The sequence below is a fragment of the Herpailurus yagouaroundi genome, unplaced genomic scaffold (assembly GCF_014898765.1).
Source record: "Herpailurus yagouaroundi ecotype Mexico unplaced genomic scaffold, PumYag 77, whole genome shotgun sequence".
Classification (NCBI taxonomy): domain Eukaryota; kingdom Metazoa; phylum Chordata; class Mammalia; order Carnivora; family Felidae; genus Herpailurus; species Herpailurus yagouaroundi.
Window position 1 is genome coordinate 5,336,871 of NW_024412388.1, and position 21,040 is coordinate 5,357,910.

The 21,040-nt window shown below is 48.7% G+C and overlaps 1 protein-coding gene across 6 annotated transcripts in view; it reads left to right on the forward strand.

Annotated features, from left to right (window-relative positions):
• The window catches only part of CAMTA1 (calmodulin binding transcription activator 1), an 828,802-nt gene that overhangs the window by 786,560 nt on the left and 21,202 nt on the right, over window positions 1-21,040 (forward strand). For 4 of the 6 annotated variants that reach the window (XM_040460058.1, XM_040460048.1, XM_040460066.1 and 1 more), the window contains exons 12-17: window positions 10,868-11,019; window positions 13,348-13,544; window positions 13,923-14,001; window positions 14,184-14,499; window positions 14,917-15,440; window positions 20,716-20,903. In XM_040460058.1, coding sequence (XP_040315992.1) covers window positions 10,868-11,019; window positions 13,348-13,544; window positions 13,923-14,001; window positions 14,184-14,499; window positions 14,917-15,440; window positions 20,716-20,903 — 1,456 coding nt within the window. The remainder of the gene's footprint in view (window positions 1-10,867; window positions 11,020-13,347; window positions 13,545-13,922; window positions 14,002-14,183; window positions 14,500-14,916; window positions 15,441-20,715; window positions 20,904-21,040) is intronic. The other 2 variants (XM_040460083.1, XM_040460077.1) reach the window with 1 other exon arrangement.

Consider the following 21,040-nt stretch of genomic DNA (forward strand, 5'->3'; position numbering starts at 1 on the left):
AAGGTAGCCCCGTGAGAAGGGAAAGGACCACTTTTAATAACTTGGCTGGAGAAAAGTGCATCATAGAAATGACTAATGGAAACATATTTCGCTCTGCATGCTGCCCTTCGCCTTGTCCTTCTTAAAACTCACATTCCATATTTCTAACAGATGAAATTAAGTCACTTATTCAGTAAATCCACGTTGAGAACCTCCTGTGTGCCGGCCATCCCGCTAGGCCTCGGGAGTATCGCAGTGAACAGAACGAGTGTAGCTTCGTAGAGCTCACACGATTTCTCCTTACTTTTCTATCCGACTGAGCTTCTGGAGGTAGAGGCTCACACCTTACTGGTTTTTGTGTCCCCGGCGGCCGCCACAACGTCTTGAGTTTTCTTGTTCGCTGTTACCTCTGCAGAACCGTAGCAGACCAGTGCCATAGTGGAGCCTTGGCGAGTAGACCTTTGCGAACGACTCTGCTGTTCCGTAGCTCTTCCCAAAGGATTTTAGGTGTTGGGGAGTTTTTGTCGCTAAAGCCGAGCACCACAGATCAACCTGCTGGTGGCTAATTAAAGTATTCTTGCCTCCTGACACTTCCTGTGCATTTTCTGCGCTGTCAGCTCTTAGGTGTTAGGGTTGTCATTTCCCATTTTCCCGTATGCACTTAAATGCCATTCCACTGTCGCACCTTTTTCGCGTCCAGGTGAGGGACATTGTCGCTTGTCCCCGAGTCTCATTACGGCACTTTTTCTTTAAAAACCTCCTTAGTCTTAGTGGTGATATGCTCCCCAGGTCTCCATCCACTCTCCTCTTACTACTTTAGAACATCTCCGTCTGTGCTTGCGAGATTTCTTCTTTCCACTGTGTGCTGAAACTGTTGAGGCGGTGTCCTCCAGATCTGTGGCTTTTTGAAGTCCGCAAGCCTAAAATGTTCTTGTCTTTCGTAGGCTGTGAAGGTAGGTATAGAATCTGTGTCAGAGGTCCTGATTTCCTTTGCTCTGGCACCAGTCAGCTGCAATTTTACTACGTCGAACTCCAGCTGGATTTGCTGCTCTACTGACCACACAGTCGGCTCCTGCATGATTTGGGGTGCTCTTGGCGTGCTTCCCGCGTGTTGTGATCTAGCTGAGCTCCGAGGGGATTCCGCTCAGCCTTAGCGTCCTTGGAGAATAGGTTTGACATCTCTGCCCTCCTGCGCCTCAAGCTCTGGCATCGAAAGAGTTCAAGGGAGAAATCATGATGGGTTTGCTATGCCCCCCTTGTAACATTCCGTTTCCTAATCGCTGTTGTTTTAGCAGCATCCTAAACCATTTTCCTTGGCGCTTCCACGACTGAATAGCGTGAAACACAGACCGTGGAGAGGATCGACGAATCCAAAGTCAGTGCAAATGAAGAAAGTCTAAGAAGAATTGCTAATTTCCCTTTGTCTTGGCATATAGAGTCGGGGAGTTTTTAAAAAGTGGAGTACGCAGGGTGGTGTTTTTTTTTCCCCTAAGGCTAAATTTAGCCATTGCTTTGGAAAATCAGAGTGGTACAGCCTGTGCCTTATCTCTGTCCGGCCCTTACCCTTCCCTCTGCACTTGGACATCTTAAATGGCTTGCTGGAGAGGACAGCTTAATGTGCTCTGCTGGCCCCATTTATTCTGGGAAGGAATTAAGTGGCTCCATTTTCCCTGCCTCTCCGAGCTTCCTGAAAAATTTAGGAGACTTCCTAAGCAGCAGTCCCTACAGAAATAGTTCAAGTCATACCTCCTTTTGCTTCATGAGCTTCTCCTGCTAGCGTGGCCAAGAGCTGCAAATGGAATGAGAGACAGTCTCTCGTTCCCAATCCAAATAGCAACAGGAGGGCACATGTGCACTTGAGCTACAAATAACGCGTTTTAAAATAGCAGGTGGTATTTGATGATTGCTCCTTCATTCATTTACCTGCCAAGGCAAAACTTTCTCTTCTACTCTGGCAACAAGGCCCTGGGTGACTCCGATGGAGCAATTGTGGCAACAGGTTCTCGTGTTTGCAGGTATTATCTGTTAGCTGATTTTCAGGTGGTCAGGTCCACGCATACCTCACGAGGCTGTTCTAGAAAGTGTTGTGTTTTTTTTAAGACACTAAAAATGTCCTGTTTATACAACAACCCAACCTGACAAACTTGGGAAGCGCTTTTGTAACAAACTACAGGCCCTCCTTCCACAAGATGCGCGCCCAGCCCTTTGTGTCCCCGAGATCCCATTTGGCCAGGGGAAGGTAGGCACGTATGAAAGAAGGGGGGGAGGGTCTGTATTTTTAACGTGAAGCTCAGTGGATAACGAGTGACGTTGCTGTGAAATCCCAGTTTGTGTCTGTAAAGAAGTCAGCTGTGTCTCAGCTCTTCTGCCAGTCTCGCACCAACGCACTGCAGTGACGTCACTTCCTCACCTGAGCCGAAAGGAAGCGGCAGCCAGCCAAGGAGACTCCTAGAACTTTCTCGCGTGCTTTCAAGTCAGTTCCGTCAGGTTGTGATCATTCTGACCAGTCTGTCCACCGGACCAAGTGGTAGACTACTGATGGGTCCACAGCCACCTGGAGTCCACTGGGGCTGACAGAGGTGGCTCAGAGCCCTTGCCCCAGAGTTTGGATGACGTCGTCAGTAAGTCAGCTTCCAGAAGAAGCTTGCGTTAGAAAATAACAATTCTTTTCCACTGACGGAGCACCCACTCTATATCTGGTGCCAGGGATCCAAGCAAGCTCCCTGCCTTCAGAAAGCTCCCTCTGGTAGAAATGGCCCATACAGGAAAAGAACTCGGCATTCGTTTGCTAAGTACCATTAGGACCCAGGGCAAGAGAGGAAGGTTCACCGGGCACAGTGGAAAGAGCATGGATCTGGAGTCCTGCTTGTGTTCAAATCCCTGCCCTGATACTTACAAGCAACATGACCTTGGGCAAGCAACACATGGCCGAGCTTCAGCTTCTTCGTCTGTAGAATGAAGAGGAAAAGATTTCTTTCTTTTTTTTTTTTTTTTTTTTTGAGGACTAGAAACAATACATTTGCAACGGCCCACTGTGGATGTTCAGTAATAATACTGAAGTGATGTGTAAGCCACACTCTGAAGAACAGACACCTCACCAGGTGGACACAGGAAGAAGTCGGCATGCCCAAAGGTCCAAAGGTACATCAAACTCACGGTGGACTGAAGAAGAGTGAGTGATGAGAGAGTCCCTGAAAAGTAACCCGAGACAGTCGGTAAAGAGTATTCTTTGCCATGCCAAAGATCTCCAATCTTATTTTGTAGGCCGAAGGGGCGGGATTTAAGTTTATAAAACTGGATTATCGACATCATGTCAGAAACTTGCCCTAGGGTGTATTGCTCAATGCGGCCCAGAAAATTTGTTAGCTTCCAAGACTTACAGAGAGGTCATCTAGAGGAAACAGTAGGTACAGCTGAGTGCTAAGAGCCTGGGAAGTCTGGCCAGTAGCTGCTTTCCTGAAGTAGACACTTTCTTACATCAGATCCTCAAATACTTGGGATCCTCCACTTTTACAGAAGCAAGTGCCAAACTTTCTAAACTTAGAACACACTGTGGGAAGTCTGACTTCATCAAAGTTTCTCTGTCTTTAAAATTTCGGTATTGTTTCGGAACGTTTCATTCTTAGGGAAATATTAATTTGGGACATTTTAAAACGGGTCGCTTTGAGGGTTGGGAATCCCTGTCAAAGAAAGATGAAAAGATGACCCGTGACTGCTGCTGTGCCGTGTGACACATTGCTTAACCGCCCCTAAGGGGAGGCTGGGACACGGTGAACCCAGCATAGGAAAGGGGGATATGAAGCCTCAGCAAACCATTCAGTGACCCTCGGGCCAGTGACTGGCTGGAAATGTTCCTTCATCTTGACCTTTGTAATACTCAGAGCTGTTCTGGGATTATGAGTATTTTTTCTGTATGTTTTGTAATATTGTTGGGAAGCTCTAAGAACTGCAGTATAACAGCAGTCATTGAATAAACTACTGTGATAGGTTCTGAACCTGTATTTTTGAGTTGCAGAAATCAGGCCTACAGGTTTCTTTTTTGTAGTTTAATACGTCGGTAAAGATTTCCGTATTTAATACACAGGTTTATTATATCTAAGTAACCCTTAGTTATCTTACCTACATTTAAAGTACCCCCCAGAAGGCTAGAATGGGCACCGCAGTGCTCCATTAGAGGTACGGATGTCCGTATGGACTCACATTTATTTTATTCCAGCGTATGATAGATAGACTCAGAACGATTGTAGATGTGTGTGCATACATGGGTTGTACTTACGTGTGTTTCCTTGCTCTTTCCGCTGGGAGGGCCTAGCAGTGGTGAGACGCCCCAGGAGCAGCGAGCACACCCAGCAGCCAGACCTTGGCCTCTAAATGCCATCCTCCAATAAAAGAAACCAGGGCTCCTTAGAGAGATTGCTGATTCTAGGGCTGGGAGAGGGACAAAAAAAGAGGAGTCCGGGCATCTTATAATGCCAGAAAGTAAGGAAGTACTCGAAAAAGAAGGGAAGAGGCTGGGGGTATGTCAGAGGGACACAGAAGCCAGCCTGAAAGATCTCCCAGTGGCCAAAGCCGGGACAGTTTGAGCAATAAGCTAACCTAGTATTGGATTGTGACCAAAGTGTAAAGTATTTGTGGATATAAATAAATGGCTTATGTGGATACAAACAAACTCAGAAAGACAGATCTTCCTTATAGGAGCACTCCAAATAATGTATGTGGATACTCCCACATCCACAAGGTAGGGCTTTGTTCCCTTTTCCTTGAGTGTGGGCTGGACTCACTGACGTACTTCCAAACGATAGAGTATGGAAACAGAAGAATTGTGACTTTATCAGAGCAAACCTGGCAGACCCTACCTTCCCCGAAGATCAGGGTCCGCATCAGCAGGACGTCAGACACTACCCATGTCATATGATGAGCCCTTGCCTCTGTGATATTCTTCCTGAAAACTCATGACTCCCGTCCGATCATTAGAAAACACATCAGACTACGTGAAAAGAGGGACATCTACAAAGCACGTGTCCGGTGTTCCTCAAAACCATGGATGCTGTGAAAATAAGGGCCGTGGAGAAGATCGCCACACCCGAGGAGAGGAAGGGCGTGGAACAGCCAGAGGTGGCGTGGCGCCTGTAGCCGGATCCCAGAGCTGAAAAGGGACGTTAACTGTCACGGCGAGTCTGTTTCAAGTCTGTAGCTGAGTTAGTTGTGACGTACCAGCGAGTGTCTGAGTTCTGACAGGTGCACTGTGGATCCCTGAGATGTCGGTGTTAAGGGAAACCAGACAAAGGGTTTATGGGAGGCCTACTACTGCAACTCGTCTGTAAATCTAAAAGTATCCAAAATTTTCAAAAATGCATTTTTTAGGGGCTCCTGGCAGGCTTGGCCAGTGGAGCATGCAACTCTTGATCTTGGGGGTGTGATTTCAAGTCCCATGTTGGGTGTGGAGGTTACTTAAAAATCCTTAAGATGCCTTTAAAAAAAAGGGGGGGGGGTCCCGTTGGTATAACTGGGTAAAGAAAGCCTTACCACTTTAAAAAATGTCCTATAGTAGTTTATCCCATCCCCACGAGGAACAAAAGGATGGTGATATCTCCTCTTTCCACGAGAGAAAATTGAGGTGCAGAGTGGTCATTATTTGAAAGTCACGCGGCCACAGGGCTAACCCTGCAGCTCTCGGCTCTGTCCCCTGTTCCTTGCAGCCTGTCACAGCTGCCCGGTCTAAAAATGCCGCTTCTGCTAAAAGGGGTGCGGGACGGGCTCGTGAAGAGGCTGAATGAATCACGAGCCAGACTGTCGCTGCAGAGCCATCGGAACTCTTTACTTCCTGTCTGGGGCGCAGGCATGCGTGTGCGTGTGTCTTGAATGTCGTGGGAGGATCTGCGTGGCGCTGCAGAGTCCTCGTTCCCCGAAACCAGGCAGGTAAACGGGCCGCTTTAGAGACCCGCAGGGCGCGGAGGCGGACCCGTGGGAAGACACCCCAGCTCGTCAGCCGGGGGAAGAAGAAAGCAGCGAGGAGGTAAGATTCGACAGGCGCGACAAAGTGGTGTCTGCCTCGTTGCAGGGAGCGGCGCAGGTGGGCAGATTTTGAACAGTTTTCAAGTTCAGCCGGGTCGGACTCGGCTGTGCGCGTGAGAAGGGAGCGTGCGGCCCGGGGTTGCCGACACAGCTCGTGCGGCCAGGCCTGGCGTCGTTCGCAGGAGCTAATGTCTCGTGTGGCCGGCCACGCAGGTGCACGGAGGGCTCGTTCTCGAGGAAGGAGGTGGGGGCTCAGAGCGGCGGCTCCCGAGGGTGGCCCCGGACCAGAAGCCTCAGCGTCACCTGGGAACATGCTAGACGCACAGCCCGGCCTTCGAAGTAAAACAGACTCTGGGAACAGGGCCCACCCTTCTGTTTGAAGAAGCCCTCCTGGGGATTCTGATGGCACCTCGGGCGTGGGAACCGCTGGATGGGCGGAAGCCTCCTGTGGGGCTGCATCCGCAGCGAGGGACCAGCACCGTGGGCAGCGCACACACCCACCCCCACGGAGGGGACGCCCGCGGCACCCGGAGCTTCTCCCCCCGGGGAGGAGGGAGCTGCTGTGCGGACCTCGCCTTGCCCCAGTCTTCAGAGCCACGGGTTGTAACGTGACTTGTCCACACTTCTCCAAGGGGTAGGGGGAAGAGTGGGAGAGCCTTCTGTGTAAGCAGCAGCTTGTTCTTTGGGCGAGGCAGACAGAGCCCTGACACTTCTAGACAAGAACTCAGAGCGGGGGGGGGGGGGGGCGCCCCCGACCAGGCGGGAGCTCGCGGAACAGCCGGCTTTCCTCACCGGGACCCCCAGAGTCCACGGTGCTCGGGAAACAGGTGCCCTTGGCGCGCTGTCCCCGCAGCCTTGGGCTCACGGAGGACTAGTGGGGTCTCTTTGCTCAAACTGTCCTAAGGACGAGGGGCTTAGAATCCCTCAAAGCCGAGTCACTGCTGGCTTTGTTCGAAACTTCATGGGAGAGAGCTGAGGCCAGCTTCATCAGTCCGCTAGAGCTACACATTTTTTGTTTTCTCTCTTCTCACCCCTCCCTCCCACACGTTCGTTTAAAAATCCAGTCTAGGGGCGCCTGGGTGGCGCAGTCGGTTAAGCGTCCGACTTCAGCCAGGTCGCGATCTCGCGGTCCGTGAGTTCGAGCCCCGCGTCGGGCTCTGGGCTGATGGCTCAGAGCCTGGAGCCTGTTTGCGATTCTGTGTCTCCCTCTCTCTCTGACCCTCTCCCATTCATGCTCTGTCTCTCTCTGTCCCAAAAATAAATAAAACGTGAAAAGAAAAAAAAAATTAAAAATAAATAAATAAATAAATAAAAATCCAGTCTATCCAGATTGCAGAAATTACTCATTAGCCAACAAACGAAGGCAGGGATGTGTTCACTAATGTTCACGTCACCCCCAGTGCTTGGTACGTGGTAGGTGCTCAGTAAATGTTCGTGCGCGTAAGTGAATCCCAAATCTACTTTTTTACTCTAACGTAATCAGAACTTTTTTTTTTTTTTTTTTTTTTTTTTTTTTTTTTGCCTCTAAGTAATTCTATTCCCCTTCTGCTGTGATCAATCATAATATACACTCCAGGCCATACGTATAGCTCTGCATTTGCCTAGTATCTTACAATACGGTTTCCACACCACCCCAAAACTGTGACACCAAAGCAAGCACAAAGTCGTTGCTTTTGACTTGCCAGTAATGGACCCGCGAAGGCCATCACTTCATCCACTGGGTAAGCTCTGTGGATGGAGCTGGGCGCTGGCCCTGCTCAGAGGAAAGGAAGTGTGATCAGAAGGTCTCTTCTGAGTCTCGGTCAACACAGTACAATCAGGTCTGTGCTCTACGGGCTGCCGGCTCAATCAGTCATTTCCATTCGAGGCTGTTTCTTATTATTAATTATCACCACCTTCCCCCTTTGGAGTTGAGAGGCTCAGAGATGCCATTATGCATGATATAATTTTGTTAAGAGGCAAATAATTGCTTCTGAGTATCTTCACCAAGTGCTTCTTGGAGCAGCTTAATAACGTGAACGAGCTAACTGCATAGGGATGGCGCTGAGAACAGCCCAGGACAAAAGCACACAGGAACCTTGGTGGCGGTCACAGTCACGGTGACTGTTAGTGTTTTGATCTGGAGACGCCGTGGTCTGTGTTCCGTGACCTCAGGGAGGGTCTGTCTCTGCAGGCTCCGTGCTGGGCAGGAGACGGGCGGGCATGCGAGGCTGACCTCACTGTGGCACTGCGGCCACCACAACGGAGCCGCCTCCATGGGGCCAGGTGGCCGGGCGAGCACCCCACCAGGGCGGCCCACAGCTGGGTGCTGCTCCCTGTGCCCTTCTTCCCCTCTGCGTGACATGGCAGGTTGTTGTTGGCCACCAGGCTCCAAACAAGTGCTCGAAACAAGTGAAATGGATTCTGAACACGCCTTTAACAGGTGCAAGTTATGTGGGCTTGCAGAAGAAACTGTCGGGAGGCGGCTGTAGACGCTTCCCCCGTTTCGGCGGGACGCCGAAGGATCTGCAGGTGGTTGAATGGACGGCACGGCGGGGAATGTGCAGGGAGAGTTGATACGAGCTCCCCAAGGAAAATGCGCTGTTCTCCTTGGAGTCCAGCTAACTGAAGGGGAAGATTCCTCATCCCCTTCATTTGGAAGGGCTCCAGATAGGAGAGTCCCTCATTCTGCAAAGTGTCCCTCTTCTAACGGAGAGGGCAGGCTGTTAGGACTCAGTCCCACCCCTGAAGGCATCTCGTGTCTTCCGTTAGGGTCACAGGATGGCAACGACTGTGCAAGTGCATGCCGTGCCCACTTGGGGTCCCTGCCTGTTGGTGACTGGGCCACCGAGATGCTCAGCAGCAGGGGCCTTGGTGTTCGTGGATCGTGTGTGTGTGTGTGTGTGTGTGTGAGTGCACACTTGGCACAAAGACGTCTGTCACTTTTAAAGGCGAAGGATTTTTCCTTTAGTGTTGTTCCTGGAAATAGCTTTATTAAAAAATAATGTCACGATTTTTTGAAACGCAGTCTTCCCCTTCTGGCTTTGTGGTTTAGTAAAGTGGAACCAGGTTGACACCCGGTCCTGGAAATTTTCCTGTGAAACACGTATTTACTGCCTTGTTACTGCAAGAAAATGTTCTCTTCCCAGGGGTGAACCTGACTCCTGTGTATCTTCTCTTCCCTCAAGGTCTCATACTCGCGTCATGTAGTGGTTAAGCTCCAGGCCCCCGAGCCGGAGAGCCCCCCTCCCCGCTGCCTCAGTTTTCCCCTCTGTGAAAAGAGGGTAAGAACAGTACCGACCTCACGATTCCTGTGGAGAGTAAATGGGTTAATATTTGTAGAGTGATGGGAACGGAGGCTGGCGCTCTGTAAGTGTTAGCCCGGCCGCTGTTTTATTTCTTGTAGGATCGGTAAGCATCATTCACTGGCGTCGGGTTGTATAGTGAGGACGGCCAGGCACGCTGACCGAACACTTCTGGATTCTTCCTTTTCACGATTCGGATGGTTGTATTTTGGAAAACGGTTACGCCTTTAACACTTTGGGGGACAAATAGGTTGTCACAGATGCTCAGTCAATTCCTAGAGAATTCATTTGCCCGAAGATGATGATGATGATGATGATGGCTAACACATGTATCTGGAACTTACATGTTCTGAGCATTGGCAAATATTCATTTCATCCTCACGACAAGCCTTCAGGTAAGTACAGTTACCATCCCCAGTTGAGAGTTGAGGAAACTGAGGCACTTAAGGTCTTGCTCAAAGTTGTACACTTCCTCTGTCAGGGTTCTTAAGTACATACTGTCTGGTCCTGGCCCCCCTCTTCGACTTCACCTTCTGCTCTCCTCTCTGTGGTGGTCCAGCCACTGGCTTCGGTTCCTTGAATGCCCTGCCTCAGGGCCTTTGCATTTGCTGGTAACTCACTCCAATTCTTGCAGACCTGGCTCCTTCCATTCTGGTGAAACTCAAGTGTCCCCTTTCCCGACTCATATAAATTGTAGTCCCGCCCTATGGTTCCTCTTCACGTTATCCTGTTTGCTTCCCCTGCTAGAGCAGGAAGAGGCCTTTTTCTGACCGGTTTACTACTATCTGGCACAGCATTATTTAAAATTTGTTGAATAAATTTCGGTGCTAATGACTTTCATAATGGTCTTAGCTCCTTCTCGCGTGTTTGCATGCAGCCCAAATCGTGTGTCTGCGTGTGTGCACACAGGTGGGTATAAATGCGTGAACGGGGAGGGAGAGAGAGATTCTAATCTCAGTACTGTGGTACAGAATCACAGGCCTCTCTGAGTTACAGTCCTAGCTCCGACGGTGACCGCCTGATGTTTTTCTTAGGGGTGAAGCACCTAGTTGCGCTGGGCTCTGAAAATGCTGTCACGCGTTAAAGGACATGTGTAAGGGTCTCAGCCAGCAAGTGATCAACAAATGAAATCTTTTTTTTTTTTTAATTTGGGTAAAACAGATACTACTCTAAAAAGTATATATATTCACGTACATGTATCTTTTATACACACACATCTCCCTCTCCTCCACTTATTTAAGTCGTATTCATTTCATTTATTTCTTCTAGGGGCCTCCCTATCAGATCTCTCCAAGGCTTCCGTTGGGGAATTTGGCAAAGAGATGGGGTGCCAGGAACCGGAAACCAGGACTTTGACAAAAAAGGGATTTTCTGTTCCTTTAGCTGAGAGCTTTGGGCGACCGTAGATGCCGCAGGTCTTGGGTGAGGTGTGAGATTCACTGCCAGGTTGGAGAAATGTGGCCTGGACGGACCTGTGTGGTTTGGTTAGGCTGATGATGGTGTTTCGGATGCCGGTCCTGCAGCTTGACGAGGCCACGTGTTAACTGCTCTTCTGGAACACGACCTCTCTATCACCTGTTCTGCCCTAGACAACCAGTTCAGGATGTCCATCCTAGAACGTCTGGAGCAGATGGAGAGGAGGATGGCGGAGATGACGGGGTCCCAGCAGCACAAACAGGGGAGCGGAGGAGGCAGCAGCGGAGGGGGAAACGGGAGCGGGAACGGAGGAAGCCAGGCTCAGGTACGGGTGTGCACTGACCGTCACCTTTCACTCTGTGCTTTATTGATCACAAGTCCCTTGTCTGGTGCTGGTGTCATTCCTGGATTAGTCCCGGGGAGTGCTTTATAATCCCGTGCCCCTAAATTTTGAAATCTGTGTAATTACAGAAGCCTTGAACGGTGGGGCTTCTCGGTTGTTGACCACCCTGAGCCTTAAATCATTGCTGCCGATCCCAGAATTCAGTGCTGCTGCCTGGCGGTGTGGCTCGAGGACATCCACTTAGAAAACAGGCCCAGTGGCGACTCAGAGTTCAGTTGGACTCTATTTTGTATTGTGGATTCCATATCTATTTTAAATATAAATATAAAGCATGATCCAACTCGGCCATTCATAAAGCCTTTTATAAAGTCAAGAAGATCAATATCAGAAGCTCCCAGAGAAGCTGTTTCTGGAATTACTTGGTGTCGGACAACATTAGCCCTGCTATCCTGTTTCACATCTGCTTTCTCATAAATTCCAGGAAGAATTGGCCAAATGCAGGGACGTCACTAAATATTTTTTTTGAGTCCCATTAGTCTTGAAGGCTTTACATAAGTTTTATTTACGGGTCTCATTTTGAGAAATGGCCTGGGCAGAAATTATTTTTCAGGAGACCCTAGAGACAAATTTTCAAAGGATGGATAGCATTCCCCCCTCTCTCTCTCCGACTGAGCTATTATTCCCTGCAAACCCCGAGCACTTTCCCCTCTTTCTTCAAGATTAATGATGATTTCCTGTGAACAATTACATTTTTAAGTGAAACGTTTGAGTTTTATGTTCCTTGCAAATATCAAGTGTTAATAATGTTTTAATACCAAATTTTAATATTTTGAAACCGAAGCATTTTATGGACCACACCCCAAAACCAAACAACCCCTTCTTCCCCGAATGTTCTTATTTCTCACCTGCCTTCAGAAGTCCAAGGGAAGACTTGGTGCACAGTAAAATATTATTAAGGCCGCAACAGGCTTCTTTTTCACCTAGACTCCTACATTTTAGAAAAGAAGTAATCGTTGTTTGTTGTATCTCATGGCTCAAATCAGGGATTCTCACGAAAGCCTTCTGTCACCAGACAGAGTTTGCATCAAGGGAATGGAATATACTGTCATTTTACAGCTCAACCATTCGGTAACTGGCCTACTACAACCTGATCCCATGCTAACTGCTGTTGAAGACTCTTCTGTCAATTTAAGGTGGCCTCGATACATATCTGGGTCCACCTTTCGTGATAAAAATGCAGCTCTTTTTGTGAATGCAAAAAAATTTCCCTCCCTGCTCACTAACCCGTAACTTTCACGTGCTCGTGAATATGTCTGTCTGATGCGTCGGGAGCAGCTCTTGCCTGTCCTTTCCGAATCAAGGTCGTCCTTCCGCATGTTGGGATCACCCACCTTTAAGATGTTTTGACAGCTCTAGCGAGGATGACATTGTATCGGTCACCCACCTTTTTATTTTTGCAAGGTGTTTTTCCAGACTTCAAAGAAGGAACGACAGTACTTCCATAGTAATTGAATTTTGTGGACTTTATTGCTGGAAAAAAAAGACTTTTTAAATAATAGCAGAAATAAGAATCAGGCTAGAAGTATCCTTTATTTGGGGAGGATGTTAAACGTAGAACTGCCGTCACAGAGACTCAGATAAACTGTTGAGTTTACTACATTCAATTTTATGTTTCTTACCTTACAACTGAATCGAGAGAAGAAAGCCATAGTTAAAATTAGTGAATTTCTCTTCCCCGTGTGCCTCTACCGTTATTAATATCACTTAGATTTGAAGATCCCTAAAGCTTTCCCCAAAGGATGGGATCGTCACTAGACTCTTTAAAGTGCTTCTTTGCAGGGGGGAGAAAAGATCCCCATCTAAGTGACTTAATTCTCCTTCGGGAAGAGCAGGGAGGCAGAGGTCTGGGTGTGTCCCTAGATGCAAGAATTGGGACAGCCACCCTGCTTTTCTCTCCTAGTAGCCTACGGTCCACAACGTGTACTTCAGCTGGAGGCTAGTGGCACTTCTTTAGCGGTGTATGCTTTCCCCGAAACGGACCAGCGTGATGTTCACAATCCGCGTGTCAGCTGCAGTGGACTCCGGTGTTCTCAGCATTATGGAAGGTCCCCCCGTGCCACACGCATGGATGCGTGCCGCCGAGCTGAACCTCACGCATTCTAGTCTGTTTCGTGATGCCCCTTTGTGCACGGTTTTGTGTTTCCTGTTCTGAGCGGCTAATCGTAAAGCATTTTGTTTCTCCTACATGAAAAGGTTGACTTGGCGGAGGGCCCTGGGTCCGCGGTGGTAACACACACTTCCTCCTCCTAGTGTGCCTCTGGCCCCGGGACGCTGGGCAGCTGCTTCGAGAGCCGTGTGGTTGTCGTGTGTGAGAAGATGATGAGCCGCGCCTGCTGGGCCAAGTCCAAGCACTTGATCCACTCAAAGACTTTCCGGGGAATGACCCTCTTGCACCTGGCTGCTGCCCAGGGCTACGCCACCCTCATCCAGACCCTCATCAAATGGCGGTAAGGCCGGGGTGCGGACGGCTGGTGGGCACCCTTGCCCGTCAGCTCGCACCTTCCTCTTGGGCGATTGCACTGGTGGAGAGGAATCTGGCCATTCAGTGAGCTTGACAGCCTGTGAGCAAAGGGCTTTCTCGAAGGACAGTTCCCAAGGGAATCTTACACGAACTTCTGCCCAAGGAATGGCGAGCGAGACGTTGCACTCTCTGCTTTCCTCGGGGCTCATAATCCGAACCGCCCTGTGAAATTAGGGACTCTATCTTCTTCACATCAGGGACGTTGGATGCCCACTTTGGTTTCATCTTTGTGGGTTTGATAACATTCTAGTATTTCTTGGACGTTGATTAATTGTGCGGTAATTTCTGGTGCCATCCCTTACAGCACAAAGCACGCAGATAGCATCGATTTGGAGCTGGAAGTTGACCCCTTGAATGTGGACCACTTCTCCTGTACTCCTCTGGTAAGGCATGGGTTCATTTAACCCCTGAGCCGTTTTTCTAAACTGGCATGGGGATGCGGTAAGGTCTTACGGCCCCACGGAGATCGTCAGCAAGGACCGACTTGTCCATTGGCGGGAATGGCAGAAGCGGAGGATGTTTTTTTAACTCGTACTGAGAAAGCTTGCTCTTTTCCTTGTTTTAGATGTGGGCGTGTGCTCTCGGGCACTTAGAGGCTGCTGTCGTGCTGTACAAGTGGGACCGTCGGGCCATCTCCATTCCGGACTCTCTAGGAAGGCTGCCTTTGGGGATCGCCAGGTCGAGGGGTCATGTGAAATTAGCGGAGTGTCTGGAGCACTTGCAGAGAGATGAGCAGGCTCAGCTTGGACAGAACCCCAGAATCCACTGTCCTCCGAGCGAAGAGCCCAATACAGAGAGCTGGATGACCCAGTGGCACGGTGAAGCCATCCACTCACCGGAAGTACCCAAAGGAGTCACCGTCATTGCAAGTACCAATCCAGGTAAAAATGCAAAATGATTACATCTCGGAACTTGGCACATTTCCCATTTGCTTTCGTGCAGCAACCCTCAGAAAAGTCCACAGGATGTTCACATACGTTTAAGGGTTTGGTTTTTGGGGTTTTTTGGTTGTTGTTTTTTTTTTTTTATGTTTCCGATTTTTCTTTTAGCTGTAAGAATGCCTACTGCTTCCCCCCTACCCCTCCCAGAAATAAATGCAGAAAGTAGAAAAAAAAAATCTGTGTCTGGAGGACTGACTGAATACAGTATATGCTGCTGGGGAATATTTAAATGTTAGGGACGCATCTTGAGTTCCCGCTTTGCACTTTGTGTCTCTCAGGCAATAGAGAAAGTGTTAATTCTTTAGGGTTCCTAACTTTATCGCCTGTCCTGACTGTCCTTTCTACTGTACTTTTCAGAGCTGAGAAGACCTCGTTCTGAACCCTCTAATTACTACAGCAGTGAGAGCCACAAAGATTATCCAGCTCCCAAAAAGCATAAATTGAACCCTGAGTCCTTCCAGGCAAGGCAGCAGAAACTGCTCTCCACTGCACTGAGTCTGGAACAGCCAAATATCAGGAAGCAGAGCCCTAGTTCTAAGCAGTGTGTCCCTGAGACAATCAGCCCCAGTGAAGGAGTGAGGGACCGCGTCCGGGAAACCTCCCCTCCCGTTCCAGAGACTGCACGACTCCAAGCCTCTGGATCTCAGCCCGTAGTAAAGTGGAGTCCCAAAGATCTTTACATTGGTGTGTCTACAGTACAGGTGACTGGAAATCCGAAGGGGACCAGTGTAGGAAAGGATGCCGCACCTTCACAGGTGCGTCCACGGGAACCAATGAGTGTCCTGATGATGGCTAACAGAGAGGTGGTGAATACAGACATGGGGCCCTACCGTGATAGTGCAGAGAGCGAGGAGTGCACACAGCCCATGGATGACATCCAGGTAAGCACGGACCAGGTAAGCCCGCAGAGGCCGGGGTGGCCGTCAGAGCGCCCCCCCACGTCTTTACAGCCGGTTCCCGCAGGTCGTGTGATTTGCTCACCAGCAGACGTTTGGAAGTGTGTTCTGACTCGTGAGAGTGTTGGGGTGTCTCCTCTGCTCGGGCCACGTTTTCATTCAGAGGATCCAACGTCGTAAATGGGGCCTGAACGCCAGGGACCTGGCTCTCAGCAGAGCCCTCCCCTCCTCCCACCAGCTCCTCAGAGCTCACCCGGGGCCCTCCAGTCATCTTCCGCTTCCCTCTGCATCCGGGGAGACTGGTTTCCTATTTAAGTACCGGTTTAATAGAGTCACAGCCCAGGAACGTCTAGAACAGGAGGCCTGTGGATAGGATTTTTAAATGACCTAAGTGACATGAGCACAGCTGTCATTTGGCTGTGGTAAAAGCATATGTGGCGTGAGGTGCAGCGAAATAGCCCGAGAGCTGGTAATTGGCCGTCCTTGTGATAAGCCTAGAAACGCCAGGATCCCTGGGGCGCCTGGGCGGCTCAGTCGGTTAAGCGTCCGACTTCAGCTCCTGTCGTGATCTCACGGTTCGTGAGTTCAAGCCCCGCGTCGGGCTCTCTGCCATCAGCACAGAGCCCGCTTCGGATCCTCTGTTTCCCTCTCTCTCTGCCCACCGCCCCCTCAAAAATAAATAAACAAACAAACAAAAAAAAAAACAGCACCTCCAGAATCCTCTTGGGGCATTAAGCTTGCAATAGATTAAGAGAATATTTAGTGAAGTAAACTTGAGGTTAAGCTATTAAGCAAGCTAATGCCCCTAAATAAAGTATTCCTTCTGTATTTTAGGGGAGGACCAAATGAGCAGCCTGAGTGGGAGTTTGGCCTCCTCTCTTTCCAAGTTCCTCTAGAACCCGAAACAAATGTCACAGGGAAAACCCCCCACGAGAAATCCAATAGGGCACCAGGCCTGTCGAAATGCCACAGGAGGGAGGGGCCTGGAGGTCCCCCGTCCTGGCCAGTGTTCCTGGGGAGACGTCTGGCTGCTGAGCAGCTCCCCTCTGTCCCGCTGTGAGCACAGTGAAGAGCCCGTGTGCTCCCGTTCCTCATGGGTGGGCCGGGGGTTCCACCACCGACCTGCCGACCTCTGCAGGCGTGGGAGGCTGCCTGAGAAATCAAAGAATTTTTTAGGTAAGGGGTTGGCAGAGTTTTCCCGTAAGGGGCCAAATGGTAAATATTCTAGGCTTCGTGGACCCTCTAGACTGTCGTGACTATTTAATCTGCTTTTAGAGCACAAAGGCAGCCTTAGATAATATCAGAGTGTTGGGTGCCTGGGTGGCTCAGTCAGTTGAGCGTCTGAGTCTTCTGCTCAGGTCATGATCTCACGGCTCCTGAGTTCCAGGCCCGCCTTGGGCTCTGTGCTGACGGTGCAGAGCCTGCTTGGGATTCTCTCGCTCTCTCCCTCTGGTTCTGCCCCCTTTCCTCCACCCCCTCAAAATAAATAAATAAACTTTAAATAGAGAAATAAGAGTCAGTGTGGCTATGTGCCAATAAAACTTTATTTACACAACCAGCTGCTGGCTTTGGCTATACCGCGTATCAGTACTAAGCAGTCTAGGATAGTAGTTATAAACATAAATGTAAACATAATAATAAATCAGCAGACGGTGAAAATTGGCAGCTCAACCGTGTTGAGCATCTAGAACAGTACTGTTCACTGGAACTTTCTGCGGTAATGAAACGTTCTGTGTCTGTATGCCCCGTTACGGTAGCCCCTGGCCGGTTTGGTATCTAGTGCTGAAAATGTAGCTGGTGTGACTCGGGAACTGGATTTCTGATTTTACATCATGTTAATGAACTTAAGTTTAATAGCCTTTGGGTACCAGAGCTCCTTGTGGCAGCTGGCCTTTGCTAAAGCAGAATTGATACAGGAAATACGAAATAACCCGAGAAATTCTACTTTACGTTTTCACTGAGTCTTGAGAGAATAATATTCTGCTAAATCAAGAGCATGTATCTACGAAAAAGCAACAGCCTCAAGAAGTATTCCGAGCACATGAAAAAATACCATTGAAAAATAATGAAGTAATTCAAGAAATGGCAAGGCGGAGTTCACGGAGGACTGAAAAATAAACCCAGTTAAAACTGATCCGTCTGAGTACTTAGCGATAACGTGACTGTGTGTACAAGGTACTTGTTGAGAAGGGATTCTTTACATAGAGGAGGAGTCATATTTTAAGACTAACCTATAACTAATACTCTGATTATTTTAACAACACCAGAGAGGTGGGGTGAAGGGTGTTGTAGCAGCTGTCTTGTTTAGGGAGGATCACAGATTTCGTTCCACTCGTGTTATTGATAGGTAAGTGGAGGCTGAAATACGCTTGTTAGGAACGTCAGCTTCCTAACGTCAGCTAGACTGCATAAAAACGAGTGACAGAATTTCTAAGTTATTGGAAGGGGGAACAAAGGAAATTGTGACCCACTTGGGGAAAAGTTCAGGAAATACTGCAACAACAGAAATAAGCAGAAAACATAAAATTACAGTAGTATTTTCAAACGCGATTCATTCCTCACTTTGCCAACTGACAATTCTATTAAAAGATTCTCAGTTTGGGTTAAAAAAAAAAGAAGAAGGCGGCAGAATATACTCTACTGTATGCTGTTTGTAAAAGACAGAACTACAATGAAATCACACAGGAAGATCATGAAAACAAAGCCATAAAGCCCAGAAGCCACTGACAAAGATATAAAAGACAAATGAGTATAAAAGGAAAAAGACACAAAGCACAATTCAAGGTCCATAGTATGGAGGTACCTTTTGTTGGAGAAGATAAAACCCTTATGGTAGTGGACTGCTGTGTAACTAAGCACACAGCTTCTAGATGTTAAAGCAAAAACCAATAAATAAAAGAAATGTGGAAGCCTACCCGTGATCATAAGGTGCCACTGACCTTTGCCTCAGAATGTGTCAGCTTGGGGCGCCTGGGTGGCGCAGTCGGTTAAGCGGCCGACTTCAGCCAGGTCACGATCTCGCGGTCCGTGAGTTCGAGCCCCGCGTCGGGCTCTGGGCTGATGGCTCAGAGCCTGGAGCCTGTTTCCGATTCTGTGTCTCCCTCTCTCGCTGCCCCTCCCCCGTTCATGCTCTGTCTCTCTCTGTCCCAAAAATAAATAAAAAACGTTGAAAAAAAAAATTAAAAAAAAAAAAGAATGTGTCAGCTTAAGTAGATACAGAAATGATGTAAAAACATGGAACTACACAATTAGAAAGCTGGCTTTCATATATAGATTTAATATATATGGATAGGTTTCATGCAGGATATGCTTGCATGTAATTATGCAGATGTATGTAATTAATAAACATAGCAAACATATATATATATGTTTATATATATATGTATATATAGTTGTTCTTTTTACATATCCCGGACACATTTGTGAAAATGGCTCATACGCTAGACCACAGCGAGAATTTGAGCAAAAACCCAAAGCTGCACATTTAAAGGCTATCTTTGACCACAGTACGAGAAATGTGGAATTGGATGACATGACTTTTTGGGTCCCGCTGCTTAGAACGTTATTATTTTGCTTAAAGTTATTTAAGTTTCCTTGCTTTTTGCAGCCCTCACGATAAAAAAAAAAAACGTGGCATGTGGCATCCCAGAGCATGGCAGTCATGGTGATGCTAAGATGTTCTTACCCTGATATGTGTTTATAAAATGAAGGATTGTTGGGGGTGGTGACTACATGTAAAGTTATAACTTTCAGTCTCCAGAAATTCCACTTTGCTCGTAATAAAATACTCAAATACTTTCACGGAAAATGAATCAAGGTAGGACTTCTGCTGCTCAAGTCGCAAATGAAAGGCCAACATGGAAGGAAAGGAAAGGCAGTGATAGTTTTTCATTTTTATTCCTATCACAAGAATTATTCTTGTTTATTGAAAATTTAGGAAATTACCCACATGTTTTTAACTCAACATCCCATAAAATCTGCCCCCTCTAAGTGCCCCGTGTGGCGAATCCGGCCCCATGTAGAGTACCTCCGTCACACCCAGAAAGTTTCCCGTGCCCATTGGCCGTCACCTCTGCTCCCCTCCCAGCCCCAAGCAACCACTGATCTGATTTCTATCCCCAGAGCTTTGCTTTTTCTGGAAATCTCATGTCAATGGCATCATAAAATATGCAGGCTTCTGTGTGTGGCTTCTTGCACTTAGCGTACTGATTTTGAGGTTCATTCAGGTTGTCAGATAAGCATTTTATCACCTTTGTATGGGTCCCTGGAGAACACCTTAAAATCGCTTAAAACCGTAAACGGCTGTCTTCAATTTCCATTTTCAAGAGACGTGCAAGGAAATTTTTAAAAACAAGGCCGTATCTCCGAGTCTGATCAGATACGTGGCAGCGCAGACTCTCAGTGAGGAGCCCTAATTGTATCTATTAGGAATGTATTTGGGGTGCGAGTATCAGCAGCCTAATGATTTCTTTTTCTCACATGACAAGAAATGCACAGGTTCGTTTGCTCGGTGACGCCATCAGGGACCGAGATTTTCCCCTGAGCGCTCTGTCCTTTTTGGCGAAATTCCCCCTGGCGCATGTTGTTTCACGGTTACGACGTGGGTGCTGGAGCTTGTCTGTAGTCAAGGCAGGAAGAGGAGGGGACGAGCCCAGGGCGTTGATACTGTTCATCAGGAGAGCAGAAGCTTTGCCCCAAACCCCGCAGCAGATGTCTGGAGAGGCTCGTTGTTCAGAAGCGGGTCCCATGTCCTCCCTTCCGTTCACAGGAAGGTGGGAAATCAAGAAGAGGATCATCTAACTGGCTTAGGTCAACCATGAGCTGTCCCCTCGGGTTGGCTCGGCGCTGCCCTCTAGAGGACTGGGGGTATCTAGGCAAGGCCTTGCTGGGAGGTGGGCGCCCCCCCCCCCCCCATCCCTTAGGTTACCCATAGAGTCACCAGATAACACGTACCCAGGGACAGTTCCATTAAGTGGTTGATCCTAGACGCGAGCGGAGAGTAGGCACAAGGCAGAAGTAAGTCCCCTAAGATTTGACTAAAGGTTTCAGGCCAGACTATGATTTGGAGAGAATCAGGCGTCCGCACACTCGGGTGAGTTGTGTAAAACCTTACAGTGATACTGGGGTCCAGCGGATGGAGGTGGAGGGCCACCCTCCCTTCGTTTCTCTTCCCGTGGGTGGGCAGGGTCGGGGCGGGGGGGCTGGATAACACCTGCGGTTCCCTTTTAACATGAGTGTTTCTGTGACTTCCGGCTTCCAGGTGAACATGATGACCTTGGCAGAGCACATCATCGAAGCCACGCCTGATCGAATCAAACAGGAGAGTTTTGTGCCCACGGAGCCCTCGGCTTTGGAAAGACCAGACACTGCCACCATCAGCAGTACCATGAGCTGGCTGGCCAGTTACCTGGCCGATGTCGATCGTCTGCCAAGCGCTGCCCAGATCAGGTCCGTGGAAGTCCGTGGGCCACTGACCAGCGTGAACTCCCGGGCTCAGAGAAGGGCACGGGAGGCTCATTCAGTCTGATGAATGCTGTGTGATACGAGACCTCCCGATGGAAGGAAGGAAACTTTCAGGTCCCTCT